Raw genomic sequence first — 17,243 nt, 5'->3', positions numbered from 1 at the left:
CCCACCAAGTTTTAAATTGTAAGAACTGAGCAGGAGTTAGACAAGCTCGAGTAAGAGCATCCCAGTCAGTAGGAATCATCCGACTGGAAATAGTAACATTCTTTAACAGTCCCATTACAAATGGAGAACCTGGTCCATAGTGACTAATTGCTTGTTTTAATTCTTTGAGTAATTAAAAAGAAAAGGCTCAAATGTAGCTGTAGTATTTCCCTCTTGATCTGGGGGGTGTATTCTAACAGGGAACTGCCAAGCGTCTAAATCACCCTCTTGTCTAGCTTGCTGAATCCCTGCCTGAATAGAACTAAGAGTGGTTGCTCGAGGCGCTGCTCGAACAGTCACTGCGGCAACTACTTTTCGCCCAGTGTCCTCTGGAAAAGAAAGATCTGGGGGGGTCATTTTCTTCAAAATAATAAGGAGGGAGTGCAAAAGGGTAGGGATGAATCTCCTTCCTTTGCTGCTTTAGTTTTAGCTGGTGAATAAACATGCTCTGTAACCTCTTCTGTTACTTCGCTATACTCTTATTCTTCCTCATCAGTGTGAAAAAGTTCCAAGGTGAAATGAACCAGACCGCACACCTGTCCCACTGTTACCCTGACACTTCCGAGCTCCCCTTCTTACTCACCACAGAGATTGCTTTAAGAGTATTCGGGTGTCCTCCAGCTCATTTTCCATTCCAACCATCGCTCCGGCGACCCTTCGACCTGGATTTGAGCCCCCAAGATGGACGCCACTTGCCCAGACCAGCTCAGTCGGGAGACCCTAAGCCATTGGCACTAGAGGAATTAAAGACACACACACAGAAATACAGAGGTGTGAAGTGGGAAATCAGGGATCTCACAGCCTTCAGAGCTGACAGCCCCAAACAGAGATTTACCCACATATTTTTTTTTTTTTTTTTTTTTTTTTTTTTTTTTTTTTTTTTTTTTTATTATACTTTAAGTTCTAGGGTACATGTGCATGACGTTTATATCATGTATAACTCCCCAATGCAATCCCTCCCTCCTCCCCCCTCCCCATGATAGGCCCCAGTGTGTGATGTTCCCCTTCCCGAGTCCAAGTGATCTCATTGTTCAGTTCCCACCTATGAGTGAGAACATGCGGTGTTTGGTTTTCTCTCCTTGTGATAGTTTGCTAAGAATGATGGTTTCCAGCTGCATCCATGTCCCTACAAAGGACGCAAACTCATCCTTTTTGATGGCTGCATAGTATTCCATGGTGTATATGTGCCACATTTTCTTAATCCAGTCTGTCACAGATGGACATTTGGGTTGATTCCAAGTCTTTGCTATTGTGAATAGTGCCGCAATAAACAAACGTGTGCATGTGTCTTTGTAGTAGAGTAATTTATAATCCTTTGGGTATATACCCAGTAGTGGGATGGCTGGGTCATATGGTACATCTAGTTCTAGATCCTTGAGGAATCGCCATACTGTTTTCCATAATGGTTGAACTAGTTTACAATCCCACCAACAGTGTAAAAGTGTTCCTATTTCTCCACATCCTCTCCAACACCTGTTGTTTCCTGACTTCTTAATGATTGCCATTCTAACTGGTGTGAGATGGTATCTCATTGTGGTTTTGATTTGCATTTCTCTGATGGCCAGTGATGATGAGCATTTTTTCATGTGTCTGTTGGCTGTATGGATGTCTTCTTTTGAGAAATGTCTGTTCATATCCTTTCCCCACTTTTTGATGGGGTTGTTTGCTTTTTTCTTGTATATTTGTTTGAGTTCTTGGTAGATTCTGGATATTAGCCCTTTGTCAGATGAGTAGGTTGCAAAATTTTTTCCCATTCTGTAGGTTGCCTGTTCACTCTGATGGTAGTTTCTTTGGCTGTGCAAAAGCTCTTTAGTTTAATTAGATCCCATGTGTCAATTTTTGCTTTTGCTGCCGTTGCTTTTGGTGTTTTAGACATGAAGTCCTTGCCCATGCCTATGTCCTGAATGGTACTACCTAGATTTTCTTCTAGGGTTTTTATGGTATTAGGTCTAACATTTAAGTCTCTAATCCATCTTGAATTAATTTTCGTATAAGTACCCACATATTTATTAACAGCAAACCAGTCATTAGCGTTGTTTCTATAGATATTAAATTAACTAAAAGTGTCCCTTATGGGAAATGAAGGATGAGCCGAATTAAAGGAATAGGTTGGGCTAGTTAACTGCAGCAGGAACATGCCCTTAAGACACAGATCGCTCATGCTATTGTTTGTGGCTTAAGAATGCCTTTAAGCGGTTTTCCGCCCTGGGTGGGCCAGGTGTTCCTTGCCCTCATTCCTGTAAACCGACAACCTTCCAGCTTGGGTGTTAGGGCCATTATGAACATGTCACAGTGCTGCAGAGATTTTGTTTATGGCCAGTTTTGGGGCCAGTTTATGGCCAGATTTTGGGGGGCTTGTTCCCAACACACATTTTCTTCTTTCTGCTTTTTTCTTTTTTTTGAGACAGAATCTTGCTCTGTCACCCAGGCTGGAGTGCAGTGGTGTGATACCATCTCACTGCAACTTCTGCCTCCTGGATTCAAGGGATTCTGGTGCCTCAGCCTCCTGAGTAGCTGGAATTACAGGTGCACGCCACCACGTCCAGCTAATTTTTTGTATTTTTAGTAGAGATGAAGTTTCATCATGTTGGCCAGGCTGGTCTCAAACTCCTGAGTTCAGGTGATCCAACCACCTCAGCCTCCCAAAGTGCTGGAATTACAGGCGTGAGCCACTGCATCCAGTTGCACATTTTCTTTTATCCATTTGTTTGATTATGGACACCAACGTTGCTTTCATCCATATCTTAGAAATTGTAAATAGTGCTGCAGTGAACATGGGAGTGCAGTTATCTCTTCAGCATCCTGACTTCAATTGCTTTGGATATATATACCCAGAAGTGGGCTTGCTGGATCATGCTTTAGTGATCTGTTGCACAGAATGGTGACTGTATTAAATAATAATGCGGTGTATATTTCAAAACTGCTAAAGGAGTAGATTTTAGATACTTTTACCACAAAAAAGATAAGTATGTGAGGTGATGGATTTGTTCATTAGCCTGATTTAATCAGTCCACTTTGTAAACTTATGACAAAACATGACGTTGTACCCCATAAATATATACAGTTACTGTTTGTCAGTTAAAAATAAAATGAAAAGTATTTGGAAATAGTAACAAACAAAAGATACGACTCCTCAGATTTAAAGCATATGGAACATCCAGTAGGCAAAAGCCAGATCCACACTGGATACAGTGAAATTGAAGAGTCATCAAGGAAATGGAAAATCTTAAAAGCTATCAGGGAGAAAAAAGACACTGTCATTACAAAGGAATGAAAGTAGAAGGAAAGCAAGGAAAATGCAGTGATTGTGTAGTATGAGCTAAGTTGAGTATTATTTACATTGTCATAATAATGAAATGATACTGATCCAGTGAAAATTTTGATGTAACTATTGGGAGAGTGGGGAGATAGAAACAGAAGTGGAGAGCATGGATGGTTCAGGGGGTGGGGCAGTGTGGTTGGTGATGTGAGAGAGCTAAAGCCTCATTTTCTATAATGGATAGTAAATAAATAAGGCCTAAATTGAAAAATCAGGAGATTTAATTTAAGTGTCTTATTTAGAGATGGTAAAAACAAAAAAAGTCAACAAGAAAAGATAGTTGGAATAGATGCACTCCTAAATAATTCATGGGTTGAGGAGGAGATCACTGGAACTTTCTAAATTATTTGGAACTGAGTAACAATGAATGTACCATTTATTTACAAAATTGGGAGGTGTAGCTAACGTGGTAAGAAAAGAGAAGTTTATAGCTTAAATTCATGTTTTAGACAATTTAGCTTGTCTAAGAATGGAAATTAATGAGCTAAAGAAAGCAGAAGAACTTCAGAGTAAATACACATAAAGTAGAAGGAAGGGAACAATACAGATCAAAACGCAGATTATTTCACAGGGAGCATTTAAGTCGTTTATTATGTGATTTCTGTGAAAATCATTGCAGAAGATTTTCTTCAAAATAAATATATAAAAATCCAAAATGCCATTTTGAGATTTTTATTAGCATGTAATCCAAAAATAAAGATTTAACAACAGACTAGCCTCATTTTACATGAGAAGAAGCTGTGCTGTGCAAGGAGCTCATTTTATTGTTTGGCCCTGGTTGGCTGCTCAATACTTTTCCTAGCAGAAGATGGTAAATGAGATAAAAGATTCAGGGGCAAACCCCACAAAACATAAAAATCAGAGTATCTTAGAATTCCATTTAACAAAGCTTCCATTTGATTAGCTAGCTGTTTTTGTTAGAATTTCAAGTCATACAGGTACAGAAATATGAGAAGAGATATGCATCTCCTTATAATACAGTGAGAGAAAACCATTATTCGGTATTATAAGCAACCAGGCTTTTTACTTTTTGAGCTTAGCTGCCTATATAATTATTTATTTTCCTTCATTGGTGTTCATCCGATTCATGAGCTGCTTCAATTTGATCTCTATGGACATGGTACCTAATCTTCAACTTTCCTGAAGCAAGCGCCATTTCACTAAGTGAAGTGAGGCTGGAAAGTTTGCATCATTTACTCATGTATTCCCCTCACAGCCTGAGGAGGTAAACTGTATGATCGCTAAAGGAAAGCACCTCTAGCTGATTCAGGACGGCTGCTAACAGTATGCTTTTGCAACTTTGAACTCTCTTCCCCCTCTTCACTTACTCATTAACTCATTTTAAGAGAATTTGGGGAAGAGTTAATAAGCATCTTGAGTAAGAGAAAAAAATTATTTCATTTCACAGAATCATAAAATTGATCACTTAATATTGATGTTGGGGCCGGGCCTGGTGGCTCATGCCTGTAATCCCAGCACTTTGAGAGGTCAAGGCAGGCAGATCACATGAGGCCAGGAGTTTGAGACTAGCCTGGCCAACTTGGTGAAACCCCATCTCTACTAAAAATACAAAAATTAGCCAGATGTGGTGGTGCGTGCCTGTAATCGCAGTTACTCAGGAGGCTGAGGCAGGAGAATCACTTGTACCTGGGAGGCGGAGGGTGCAGTGAGCCAAGATCACGCCACTGTACTCCAGCCTGGGCAACAGAGCAAGACTCTGTCTCAAAATAAATAAATAAATAAATTAAAAAAAGTGATGCTGGGATTTTATCAGTAAGACATAATCACACTGATTTCTGCCTGTACCACATTAGCGTTACTTTGGTACTTGTAAACATGAATCTTTAAGTAGTAAGGGAACTACTGAACGAAAGATCAACGTAAGAAATCTCCATTAAAACAAAAACATGACTGTATTCCTTCTTTTAATACAGTAATACTGGGAATGAAATAATTTTTTGAGGGGAAAAATAACTAATTTATTTTTTTAAATCATGTAGTGCAAAACAAATCTAATGGAAATAGAAGTGAGAATTTTCATTACCCTTGAGGGTGGAGGTAGCACTTCGAGGGCACTGATAGTGTTCTGTGTCGGTCTGGCTGGGCTACCTGAGTGCATGCATTTGTAAACATTTGTTGAGCTGTTACCCCAAGATTTGTATACTATATTATATGTATTTTGCACTTTAATAAAAAAATTGAAGAAAAAAAGTAGGTCTTATCACAATTGGTTATTTCAATCTAATAATATCAACATGTCCTAAGATAAAGGCTTCAAAAACCTTGCGACATACTTAACACGTTAACCAAGAGTCTTTAGGCTATCTGAAGACAAATGTTAAATCTCATTAAACATTTTTAAAATTTTGAAATGAAAGATGAATTCCATTTTTATTTCAATTAAATTCAATACTAAGATTCCTCTAACCTTCTCTTAAATGCAAGTTAAATACTTTATTGTGGAATACGCATTAATCGTGGCACATTTAGTCAATATTGAAACCAAATGTATCGCTACTTCAAATACATGAATGATCACCAGAAAATGGTTTGTGCTAGGTGTAGTGTTGTGTCCATCAGGTTAAGTTATTTTCCTCTGAGGCACATTGGGAGATACAGACTCGGCGTACCAGGGGGCTGTTTAATCTTCTGTGCCCTCAAAAGAGCTTGTTTGGAAATGATTTTGGGTTTCTAAATTTCCATAGAAAGTGCTGGAAAAAAGTTTAAGCCTTCTTTTTAAATACCATTCAGATGAATGATTTTTCTTCCCACTTTGGTTCACATAATAATCGCATTCTTACTCTTAAATTTCAGGCAGTTCCTTTTAGTCTTGACAGTGTTGCAAATTCCATTCACTCCTTATTTTCTGAGGAAACTCCTGTTGTTTTGCAGTTGGCTCCCAGTGAGGAAGTAAGTGATAATGTTTTTATTTAAGACATTTTAAAAAATAAGCTTTTATTATTTGGCAATTATGAAATGTATTTTATTATGAAAATTTAAAACTAATTTATGAACAATGTTGTCATACCTCTGTGTATTGGAACTAATCTGTAGAGTGTGAGCAACTTAAAATTTTCTATTCTTCTTACAGAGAGTGTATATGGTAGGGAAGGCAAACTCAGTGTTTGAAGACCTTTCAGTCACCTTACGCCAGCTGCATAATCGCCTGTTTCAAGAAAACTCTGTTCTAAGTTCACTCCCCCTCAATTCTCTGAGTAGGAACAATGAAGTAAGTGCACTTATTCAATGAATATATGAATATCATTAATTTCCCTTTTTTAAAAAAATAGAGACAGGGTCTCACTCTGTTGTCCAGGCTGGTCTCAAACTCCTGGCCTCTAGCAATCCTGTCTCGGCCTCCTCCCAAAGTGCTGGGATCACAGGCATGAGCCACTGCGTCTGGCCCTCCCATTCCTTATACTACTTGAAATTTTGGAAATTTTGATATTTTAGAAAATGAAAAATTGTGCACATTTACTGCTGGGGTAGATTCTTCTTTAATGTAATTTTCTTATGACTCTCATGAATAAACTGATCCTTTTTGTGAGTTGAGCTGTGGTAAATAACATCACATTTTAGCATGAGGGTTGCCACCTATTAATTCAAACAAGCCAGAGGTCATAGATCTACTTGGTGACTGGTGGAGCTGTGTGGATCTGGTAACTTGGGAGCCATTGTTCACTGCTTCTGCTGATGTGTTGCCACATTTTTCTCATTCATTCTGGACATTGCAGTGGAGGGAGCCACCTCTACTTTTGCCTCCTGTCCTTCAGCTTCTCCATCTGCTCATGCACCCTCTTAACCATGTGGCATGCCACTTTTGTGGTGGCTTCCCCTCTTTATTTGCTGTGGATGACCAGGGCCATCATCTTTTATTCTCTGATGTGGAAACTATTCAAGGGAAGTAAGCAAACTGGGCCAATGGTAGGATCTCATTGCAGAGTGCCAGGATATCCCGATGCTTTGAAGGAAAACCACTGGAGAACTTGAATGCTTTATCATGGTTTTGTCAAAAATATAGCTATTGAGTGGCAGTCACTGTGCTAGGGAATGGCCATCACCTTTTTGTTAGGAAATAATGTTTTATATGCATTTTCAATTGAAGCAAACATACCAAATGGAAGATAATTATATAAATTCACTTATATCATCATCATTTGTAATATCCTGTGCCTTACTTGATAAATGGCAAATAAAGATCTCTGGTGCACATTTAAAAGAATGCTCTTTTTTTTGGACTCTCTGAAGGTTGACCTGCTCTTTCTTTCTGAACTGCAAGTGCTACATGATATTTCAAGCTTGGTAAGTAGGCTGCTCTAATTTTTCAGTTCCATTTATTTTGGTTTCTAGAGAATCCTTGAATGATAATAAAGGCAGTTGAAAAGTTTGATTAAGTATGCCCTAGATTTGTGATCCCATGAAAATTGAAAAATTAGTGGCAGTATTGGGAATTTTGAATACATCCATGTTATAGTCAAATGATTTTGCATTTCTGCTTTTTAGGGAGAGACAGCATATCTTCCAAGAACACAAGCCTGGGTGTAAGAACACCCTGGCCATAGTCCTAACTTGGCTGCTGATTTCTTGTCAGACTTAATTCCTATCTATATCTTTGGGCCTAAAATAGAAATAATAGTTTGGACTAATAATGCTGTCAGTCAAGTCAAGAAGGGACAAAATCCGTCTGAAGGGTATTTTTTTGGTGAATGATTTTTTAAAAAATCATCCTTGTTACTGAAATAGAAATTCTTACCTGTTTGTTGTCTTCTGAAGTTGTTTTCCAAACTTTTTCAACAGGTGCTGGTTCAGGGAGTCTGGAAGTGTAGTGCATTCCTGGGATCAAACTGGTCCAGCCATCTGTTCTTTCATACCATGGCCCATACCTGAGTTTTTAAAACTGAGGAATTTTGTTGAAAGCTTTTATTAAATATCCAAGGAGTCTTGTACTGCTCCTAAACATGAGATTCGTGTTGGATTTATCAGAAACACTTATTCAAACCAGTTTCTTTTGCCACCATTTTAGACTATTTGCATGTTGTAGTACACTGGTATGGTTTAGTTTAGCCTAGTTTAGGCATAAAACTTTAACTGGCTGTGTTTGACATCTTTCATCTTACTTTATCCACTACCTTTTTTGTTTGTTTGTTCTCCTAAGCTGTCTCGTCATAAGCATCTAGCCAAGGATCATTCTCCTGATTTATATTCACTGGAGCTGGCAGGTTTGGATGAAATTGGGAAGCGTTACGGGGAAGACTCTGAACAATTCAGAGATGCTTCTAATATCCTTGTTGACGCTTTGCAAAAGGTAAATATCAATGAGACATGAGAGGCTGGAGTATGACCATTTCACTTTTAGCCTCTTAATAGAAAAATCTGCTGTTTCAAACACTGTTGATTGAGCTCTTACTTGCCTTTTTTGGGGTTCCTCTAATTATATTGGCCAAGGATGGAGTAGGGTCAAAAATGTATATTGATGTATTTCTTCCTAATGCTAGAAAGAACAGCATTAGGAAAAGTTATCTCACACAAAGCTTTACAAAATTTTTGTGGTAAAATATATATAACATAAAATTACCATTTTAACCATTTTAATTGTACAGTTCAGTGTTATTACGTACTAGTACATTCACATGTTGTACAACCATCATGTCTTTTATTTCTAGAACTTTTTCATCTTCCCCAACTGAAACTCTGTACCCCTTAAACACTATGAGATAACTGAAGTAGAACACCCAGCACAGTACCAGACACTTAGTAGATGCATAATAAATGCTAGTTCCCCTCTGCCCTTGAAGTTCTTCACCTGCATCCTTTCAGTGAGGCTTCATATTTTAATTTTAATAGATGTTTGTGATAACCAGAGACCACTTAGGAAGATTTCTTCATTTCTCTTTCCAACTTTCCTTCCTCCAATTTATATGCTGACAAATTCAGTATCTTCTTAAAGTAATTTTATTCTTAACATTTGAATATATGTTAAAGCTTAACACTTTTCTGTATAGTTGAGCATAATCAAAACCTTTAATACTTGCTTATTTTAAGATGTAGTATATTTCATGAGCCAGGAGGTAAGTGTACATTGTTCTTGTAGCTGCACAAAAGCTTTAAAAATCATTTTAATAAGTATGTGTTTGACTCATTGCATAAAATGATAAGTAGTGAGGTAATGCATATGTTAATTAGCCAATGTGTACTTAAGCCATTCCACAATGTGTACATATTTCAAAACAATGTGTTGATGTGATAAATATATATGATTTTAATTTGTTAATTAAAAATGAAAAAAGTACATATTTGAGATTCCCAATAATGTTAATAACTAACTTTCAGTTTGCAGATGACATGTACAATCTTTATGGTGGGAATGCAGTGGTAGAGTTAGTCACTGTCAAGTCATTTGACACCTCCCTTGTTAGGAAGACAAGGACTATCCTTGAGGCAAAACAAGCGGTGAGTATATTTTGAAATCCTGCTTTAAAACTGTAAAATTAACTTTTTATAAAAACAAAAAAATACAAAGTCCTATATCACCTATGGGTGACATGAATGAGCAGTCAGTAAATCTGAAAAACAATTTCAGTTAAAACATAAGCTTCTTGTTCACATACGTATGTGTGTTTTGCCAGTGATAATCAATTCTTTGGGGTTATAATCAGATAATGCAAGAATTTTAGTTAGGGATCAAAGTAAATCTGTCCAAGATTATAATTCAAATATCAGTACACACAAGAAGACATCAGAAGTTAATGTGGCGCCAGGTGCAGTGGCGCACACCTGTAATTGCAGCTCCTCAGGAGGCCGAGGTGGAAGGATTGCTTTAGCTTGGGAGGAGTTTGAGGCCAGTCTGAGCAAACATAGCAAGACCCTGTTTTGAAAAAAAAAAAGAAGTGAATGTGTGCGGGAGTGGTGTGGTGCCCACATCCTATGGGCTCTGCTTTTCTAGCAGGCACATTGTCTTTGTGGCATAGTCTCTTACTTGCTGAGATCCTCTGTGTATACCTCTTTATGATTTTGATTTACTTCAACAGTTTTTTGGGTATGGATCTTGCTTTGATTTTAAGCATTTAGAGGGTCAGGATTAAGCATTACCATGGTTGCTGGCCATGGTACAACACATACCTGTGTGTGTGTATGTATGTGCACATTTACATACATACATATATACTTACAGCTGCAGCAGAACCTAGGGAGGGTGATGAGAAAGAGTAGTGTAGATACTCCATAACATCCTACGGTCGAGAACATTGCTTAGGGCTGGCTGCATCACTTGCAGCAGATAGATATCCAGTCAGTCACATACACCTCCACTTCAGAACCATTTGCAGCCCCCACCCTGCTCAGTTTTACTGACCTCAGTGTGGGACTTGGAGTCAGAAGGTCAAAGCCAGTGCCTGTTTGAGATAGTCTAGTGATTACTGGTTTGAGATTGTTTCTTTCTAAATTAAATTGGGGATGGAAGGACCTCTGTTTCAGACAGCATGTCAATCTAGACAACCACCCAAAATTTTCCACCATACAACATCTAGAAATAAAAGACCTTTTAAAAAGTACATAGTTTGGGCCGGGTACGGTGGCTCACGCCTGTTATCCCAGCACTTTGGGGGGCTGAGGCAGGTGGAACACCTGAGGTCAGGAGTTGTAGACCAGCCTGGGCAACATGGTGAAACAAACCCTGTCTCTACTAAAAATGCAAAAATTACCCGGGTGTGGTGGTGGGCACCTGTAATCCCAGCTAGTTGGAACACTGAGGCAGGAGAATCGCTTGTACCCAGCAGGCGGAGGTTGCAGTGAGCCGAGATTGCACCACTGCACTCTAGCCTGGGAGACATAGCGAGACTCCATCTGAAATTAAAAAAAAAAAAAAAAAAGAAATTATAAAAATAAAAAGTACGTAGTTCAGCTCACAAGAAAGGGAAATTCTCTTACAGAGTAAATAAAGAAGAGGAGGCTGGGCGCAGTGGCTCCCGTCTGTAATCCCAGCACTTTGGGAGGCTGAGGCGGGCAGATCATGAGGTTAGGAGTTCGAGACCAGCCTGGCCAACATGGTGAAACCCCGTCTCTACTTAAAATACACAAAATTAGCCAGGCGTGGTGGCGCATGCCTGTAGTCCCAGCTACTTAGGAGTCTGAGGCAGACAAATCACTTGAACCCGGGAGGTGGAGGTTGCAGTGAGCCGAGATTGTGCCACTGTACTCCAGCCTGGGTGACAGAGTGAGACTCTGTCTCAAAAAAAAAAAAAAAAAAAGAAGAGGAACCTGAATGTGGTAAGCAGGCTGCCCTAAGGATATTTGCCAGCTGGGTCACCAAGAGTCCTTTGGTGCCTTGTGTGTTGGGGCTGGGAACGGACACCTCCAGATAAAGCTGGGGACCCTGAAAGAGCTGTGCCCTCAGTGAGAGGGTAGACTGGAAATTTTTGCCCACCAGCAAACGGAAGCAGAAAGGCACCTGGGCTCTGGGTGGTGAGCACATGTGTTGAGAGTGGGGATGCCTCCTAGATAATTCTTTTTTTTTTTCTTTTTTGGAGATAGGATCTTACTCTGTCACCTAGACTGGAGTGCGCACAATCTCAGTTTACCACAACCTCCACCTCCCAGGTTCAAGTGATTCTCCTGCCTCAGCCTCCCGAGTAGCTGGAATCACAGGCGTGCACCACCATGCCTGGCTAAATTTTGTACTTTTAGTAAAAATGGGGTTTCACCATGTTGGCCAGGCTGGTCTTGAACTCCTGGCCTCAAGTGATCTGCTCACCTCAGCCTCCAAAGTGCTGGGATTACAGGTGTGTTACCTTGCCCAGCCTATGAGATTTCTTTTTAGGGTGATAGAAATGTTCTAGAATTAGATTGTGGTGATGACTATGAAACCACTAAAATTCCTTGACTTGTACACTTAAAATGGGTAGGAATAAGAACCTGTTTATCAAAAAAAAAAAAAAGGAAAGAAACAAAGAGGTCTTCATGGGCATGAAATCCTTTAATGTTTGCCTTAGCTCTGAGCTCCCCACAGGTAAATATGCATGTCTGTGTACCCATTCTCTCCTACAGTTGAAATCACTCTCTTCCATTAGTTTAAGGAGACAGTTGGGAGTTAAAGGAACATTTACTGAGTACTCACAGCGTGCCAGGTGCTGGGGCTGTAGGAACAAATAGATCTCAGTTACATTTTCTTTTTCATCCTCACTGCCAGGCACCCTGCCCCCATTTCTCCCGCCTCATTTGGCTGCTGCCTCCTAACTTGTCTGGACTCATCTGTCTCTCTGCGTCCCAGCTGGCTCCTCCCAAATACATCCAACACATTGTTATCAAAGTTATCTTTTTTTCTTTTCTTTTTTTGAGACAGGGTCTCGCCCTGTCCCCGGCCGGAGTGCAGTGGCGCAATCATAGCTCATTGTAGCCTCAAACTCCTGGGCTCAGGTGATCCACCTGCCTCAGCCGCCTGAGTAGCCAGTTCTATAGGCTTGAGCCACCACACTCAGCTAATTTTTTATTTTAATGTTATCTTTTTAAGATAAACCTGATCATGTCACTCACTTTCTGCCTAAAGCTTGTCAATGACTCCTTATTGCCCAGAGGCTTATGTCAGATTTTCTGTAGCTTCCCTGCTTCTAGCTTCATCTCCTGCTGTGTTCCTACTTTTAAAATTCTCTAGCCAGAATGAATATTTCCCAAACTGTGCCTTTGTCAGAATGAATTCAGTTTCCCAAACAATGTTTTTACACAGCTCTGTATTTTAAAAAAAGTGTTAAGTAGATCATACATACATAAGTATATAATATATTTAATACTATTTAAATAATAAAAATAATAACACTTTATAGCTCCATTTTCACATGGCTATAAAGAACTACCTGACACTTGGTAATTTATAAAGGAAAGAGGTTTACTTGACTCACAGTTCCACATGGCTGGGGAGGCCTCAGGAAACTTGCAATCATGGCAGAAGGGGAAGGGGAGGCAGGCACCCTTTTCACAAGGTGGCAAAAGAGAAAGTGCCACACTTTTAAACCATCAGATCTCATGAGAACTCACTATTATGAGAACAGTATGGAGAAACTGCCCCCATGATCCAGTCACCTCCCACCAGGTCCTTCTCTTGACACGTGGGGATTACAAATCAAGATGAGATTTGGGTGGGGACACGGAACCAAACCATATCAATAGCTTAAGAGAATGCTTGCTCCTTTGAAGCTCCCTATTTTCTCCCTCTACCCTCCCTCATCCAGAGGTAACTGCTGTCCTGGATATCATGTTAATCCCTTGCTTTTCTTTACAGATTGACTGCATATGTATTTGTCCTTAAACAGTGTTGTTTGGTTTTGCCTGTATTTTAATTTTATATAAATGGAATCATACTACATGTATTTTTCTGTGTTCTTTGTTCAGTATTCTTTTTAAGATTCACTCACGTGGACAAATGTAGCTGTAGTTCAGTCATTTTACTGTTACATATTCTGCTGTAGGGATATACCACAATTATCCATTGATGATTTTTTTTTTTTTTTTTTTTTTTTTTTTTGAGACAGAGTTTTGTTCTTGTCGCCCAGGCTGGAGTGCAATGGCACGGTCTTGGCTCACTGCAACCTCCACCTGCCGAGTTCAAGCAATTCTCCTGCCTCAGCCTCCTGAGTAGCTGGGATTACAGGCACCTGCCATGCCTGGCTAATTTCATATTTTTAGTAGAGACGGGTTTTTACCATGTTGGCCAGGCTGGTCTGGAACTCCTGACCTCAGGTGATCTGCCCGCCTTGGCCTCCCGAAGTACTGAGATTACAGGCGTGAGCCACTGTGCCCGGCCTTTTTGATGATATTCTTATACATGTCTCTTGGTACACATATAGAAATTTTTCCTAGCGTATGGACTTACTGGATCACAGGATATGCACACCTTCAACTTTATTAGGTATTGTCAAAATTTCCCAAGCATTTGGACTGGTTTATACTTCCACCATCAGTGCAAGTGTCTTCTCCACGAAGGCGCTCCTTCTTGCTTCCTCTTAGTATAAGTAGCTGTTATGCCACTTATGAAGAAATGTTTGTTAGACAAATGAATCACAGCCACTAGACTGGGATAATTTCCTATCTTAAAATTCTTCCCTCTTGATTTTTCTTTCTTTTCTATATTGTAGAAGAACCCAGCAAGTCCCTATAACCTTGCATATAAGTATAATTTTGAATATTCTGTGGTTTTCAACATGGTACTTTGGATTATGATCGCCTTGGCCTTGGCTGTGATTATCACCTCTTACAATATTTGGAACATGGATCCTGGATATGATAGCATCATTTATAGGATGACAAACCAGAAGATTCGAATGGATTGAACGTTCCCTGTGCCAGAATTAGAAAAGGGGGTTGGAAATTGGCTGTTTTGTTAAAATATATCTTTTGGTGTGCTTTAAAGTAGATAGTATACTTTACGCTTACAAAAAAAAATCAAATTTTGTTCTCTATTTTGTGTGTGCCTGTAATGTTTTTCTAGAGTGAATTATAGTATTGACGTGAGTCCCACTGTGGTATAGATTCCATAATATGCTTGAATACTATGATATAGCTATTTAATAACATGATTTCATTATGTTTAATGAATTTGGAAATATGCACTGAAAGAAATGTAAAACATTTAAAATAGCTCATGTTATTATGGAAAAAAGTGCACTGAATTTATTAGACAAACTTATGAATGCTTAACTTCTTTACATAGCATAGGTGAAAATCATATTTGGGCTATTGTATGCTATGAACGATTTGTAAATGTCTTAATTTGATGTAAATAACTCTGAAACAAGAGAAAAGGTTTTTAACTTAGAGTGGCCCTAAAATATGGATGTGCTTATATAATCACTTAGTTTTGGAACTGTATCTGAGTGACAGAGGACAGCTGTTTTTTAACCCTCTTCTGCAAGTTTGTTGACCTACATGGTCTAGTATGGATACTAAAAATACTACATTGATCTAAGAAGAAACTAGCCTTGTGGAGTATACAGATGCTTTTCATTATACACACAAAAATCCCCTAGGGGCATTTTGAGGCATGAATATAAAACATTTTTATTTCAGTAACTTTTCCCCCTATGTAAGTTACTGTGGTTTGTGGTACAACTTCATTCTATAGAATATTAAGTGGAAGTGGGTGAATTCTACTTTTTATGTTGGAGTGGACCAATGTCTATCAAGAGTGACAAATAAAGTTGTTAATGATTCCAAATTTGTGTCATTGCAGTACTATATCTATTTTATATTGTAAAAACCTAACAAAACAGGCTTTTCTTTCATCAGGATTGGCTGTTTTGTTGTACAGATGATTTCAGGCTGTTTCTTTTACACTTGTTTATTCTCACTGCCTCTTGAGATTTAGTACTAATGTAAGGAAGGCATTTTAATTACCATTCTTGTTACTGAATTTATATAAAATATATGAGTTCATACTTTTTGTAGGAAAGGGTTACATTTTTCTATAGCTTTTTTTTTTTTTTTAATTAAAAACATTTTAGAGACCAGTCTTGCTATGTTGCCAGGCCGAAATCCTGGCCTCCAGTGATCCTCCCACCTCAGCCTCCTCAGTAGCTGGGATTACAGGTGTGCACCACTGCACCCAGCTCTGTAGCGTTTTTAAAGATGAATAAGCAACTAATTGGTTAGAATATGAAGGACTGTTTCAGGTAAAGGTTTAAGGTAACAATTTGTTTTCTTTTTCAAAAAACAGAATCTTTAACTTCATAATTATATAGCAAGATTATTTTAGTACGAGCATTGTAGCCCTGACCCTGGGATCCTTCCTTGTATTTAGTATTAGCTGTTTCTGCATCTTCTTTGCAAAGATCATCAAATTATTTATAAATAGCATTGAGTTTGGTAGGTTTGAGAAGGTAGGGTATATTTAGTTGTCACTTACTGCAAAATGCCCTTGACAATTACACTTTCAAACCTCCATAGAGTGGAGGAAATGTTGGTTTTCTTTTTGCCTCTCATTGAAGTATAAATAATTGTAGGGAAACTGATACTCAGCTTCACAGGGAAGAAAAACTGCATTGTTCTAAAATCACTCTTCCATCCCTACTTCCTACCAGAGTGATGGGGGTGAGGGTTTTTCAGCTGTTTATCACCAAAACAGTTCCCACTCTAACCCCATGGAATGCAACATGGCCTAAGTGTAGGGAGCAGGAACCTATCATGCTGCAGGGTGATTAGAATCCACTTGTCTTTCACAACATTCTTATATAAACATTGCCAGAGATGTTAGATTGTTATGATTATGAAATAAACCAATGCCTTTGTAATTTAAAACTGATGAGACTTTTAAGTTCTAAGGGAAGAAAAAAAATTAATTACATGACAGCACTAATCCGTATAGGGTAAATGGCATCAGCATCCTTCTATCTATGTTAGGCAGAGAGCAATTCGTTAAAATAAATGTTCTGCCAAGATTATTATACCTGTTGCTGATGATTTGCTCTTAAATTAAGTCTAATTTGTTCAGGAACATAAATCACAGTGTCAATTTGTGTGAGAGGCAGAAAAGGCAGACTCATGGCAGATGATTCCACTGACAAAGAGAAAACCCAATCACTTTACATCTCATTGGTGGACTGTTACGGGTTTATAAAATATCTGAGATTCTACATATGCAGATATTGCTTATGGCCTAATTCTATTAGGAATATATACTATTGATTTTTATTTTCTTTAGTTATGTGTTTTTTTGAAGGAATAATCTGAATCCATTTTCACTGATACCAAGTAATATGGAAACTGTAAATGTACCTTTTTTTTTTTTTTTTTTTTTGAGACTGTAATCTCACTCTGTTGCCCTGGCTGGAGTGCAGTGACGCAATCACAGCTCTACAGCATCAACCTCCTGGGCTCCAACTACCCTCCCACCTCAGCCTCC

At 38.8% G+C, this 17,243-nt stretch overlaps 1 protein-coding gene across 1 annotated transcript in view; it reads left to right on the top strand.

The window, feature by feature from the left end:
* The window catches only part of ATP6AP2 (ATPase H+ transporting accessory protein 2), a 33,919-nt gene extending 18,359 nt beyond the window's left edge, over positions 1-15,560 (top strand). Inside the window, exons 4-9 of the mRNA XM_033201973.1 lie at positions 6,173-6,268; positions 6,450-6,587; positions 7,607-7,660; positions 8,514-8,663; positions 9,689-9,808; positions 14,482-15,560. Coding sequence (XP_033057864.1) covers positions 6,173-6,268; positions 6,450-6,587; positions 7,607-7,660; positions 8,514-8,663; positions 9,689-9,808; positions 14,482-14,676 — 753 coding nt within the window. The 3' untranslated portion in view covers positions 14,677-15,560. The remainder of the gene's footprint in view (positions 1-6,172; positions 6,269-6,449; positions 6,588-7,606; positions 7,661-8,513; positions 8,664-9,688; positions 9,809-14,481) is intronic.
* The last annotated feature ends 1,683 nt before the right edge of the window (positions 15,561-17,243 follow it).

The sequence above is a fragment of the Trachypithecus francoisi genome, unplaced genomic scaffold (genome assembly GCF_009764315.1).
Source record: "Trachypithecus francoisi isolate TF-2019V2 unplaced genomic scaffold, Tfra_2.0 Lachesis_group6, whole genome shotgun sequence".
Classification (NCBI taxonomy): Eukaryota; Metazoa; Chordata; class Mammalia; order Primates; family Cercopithecidae; genus Trachypithecus; species Trachypithecus francoisi.
This window is presented reverse-complemented; position numbering and strand designations above follow the sequence as displayed.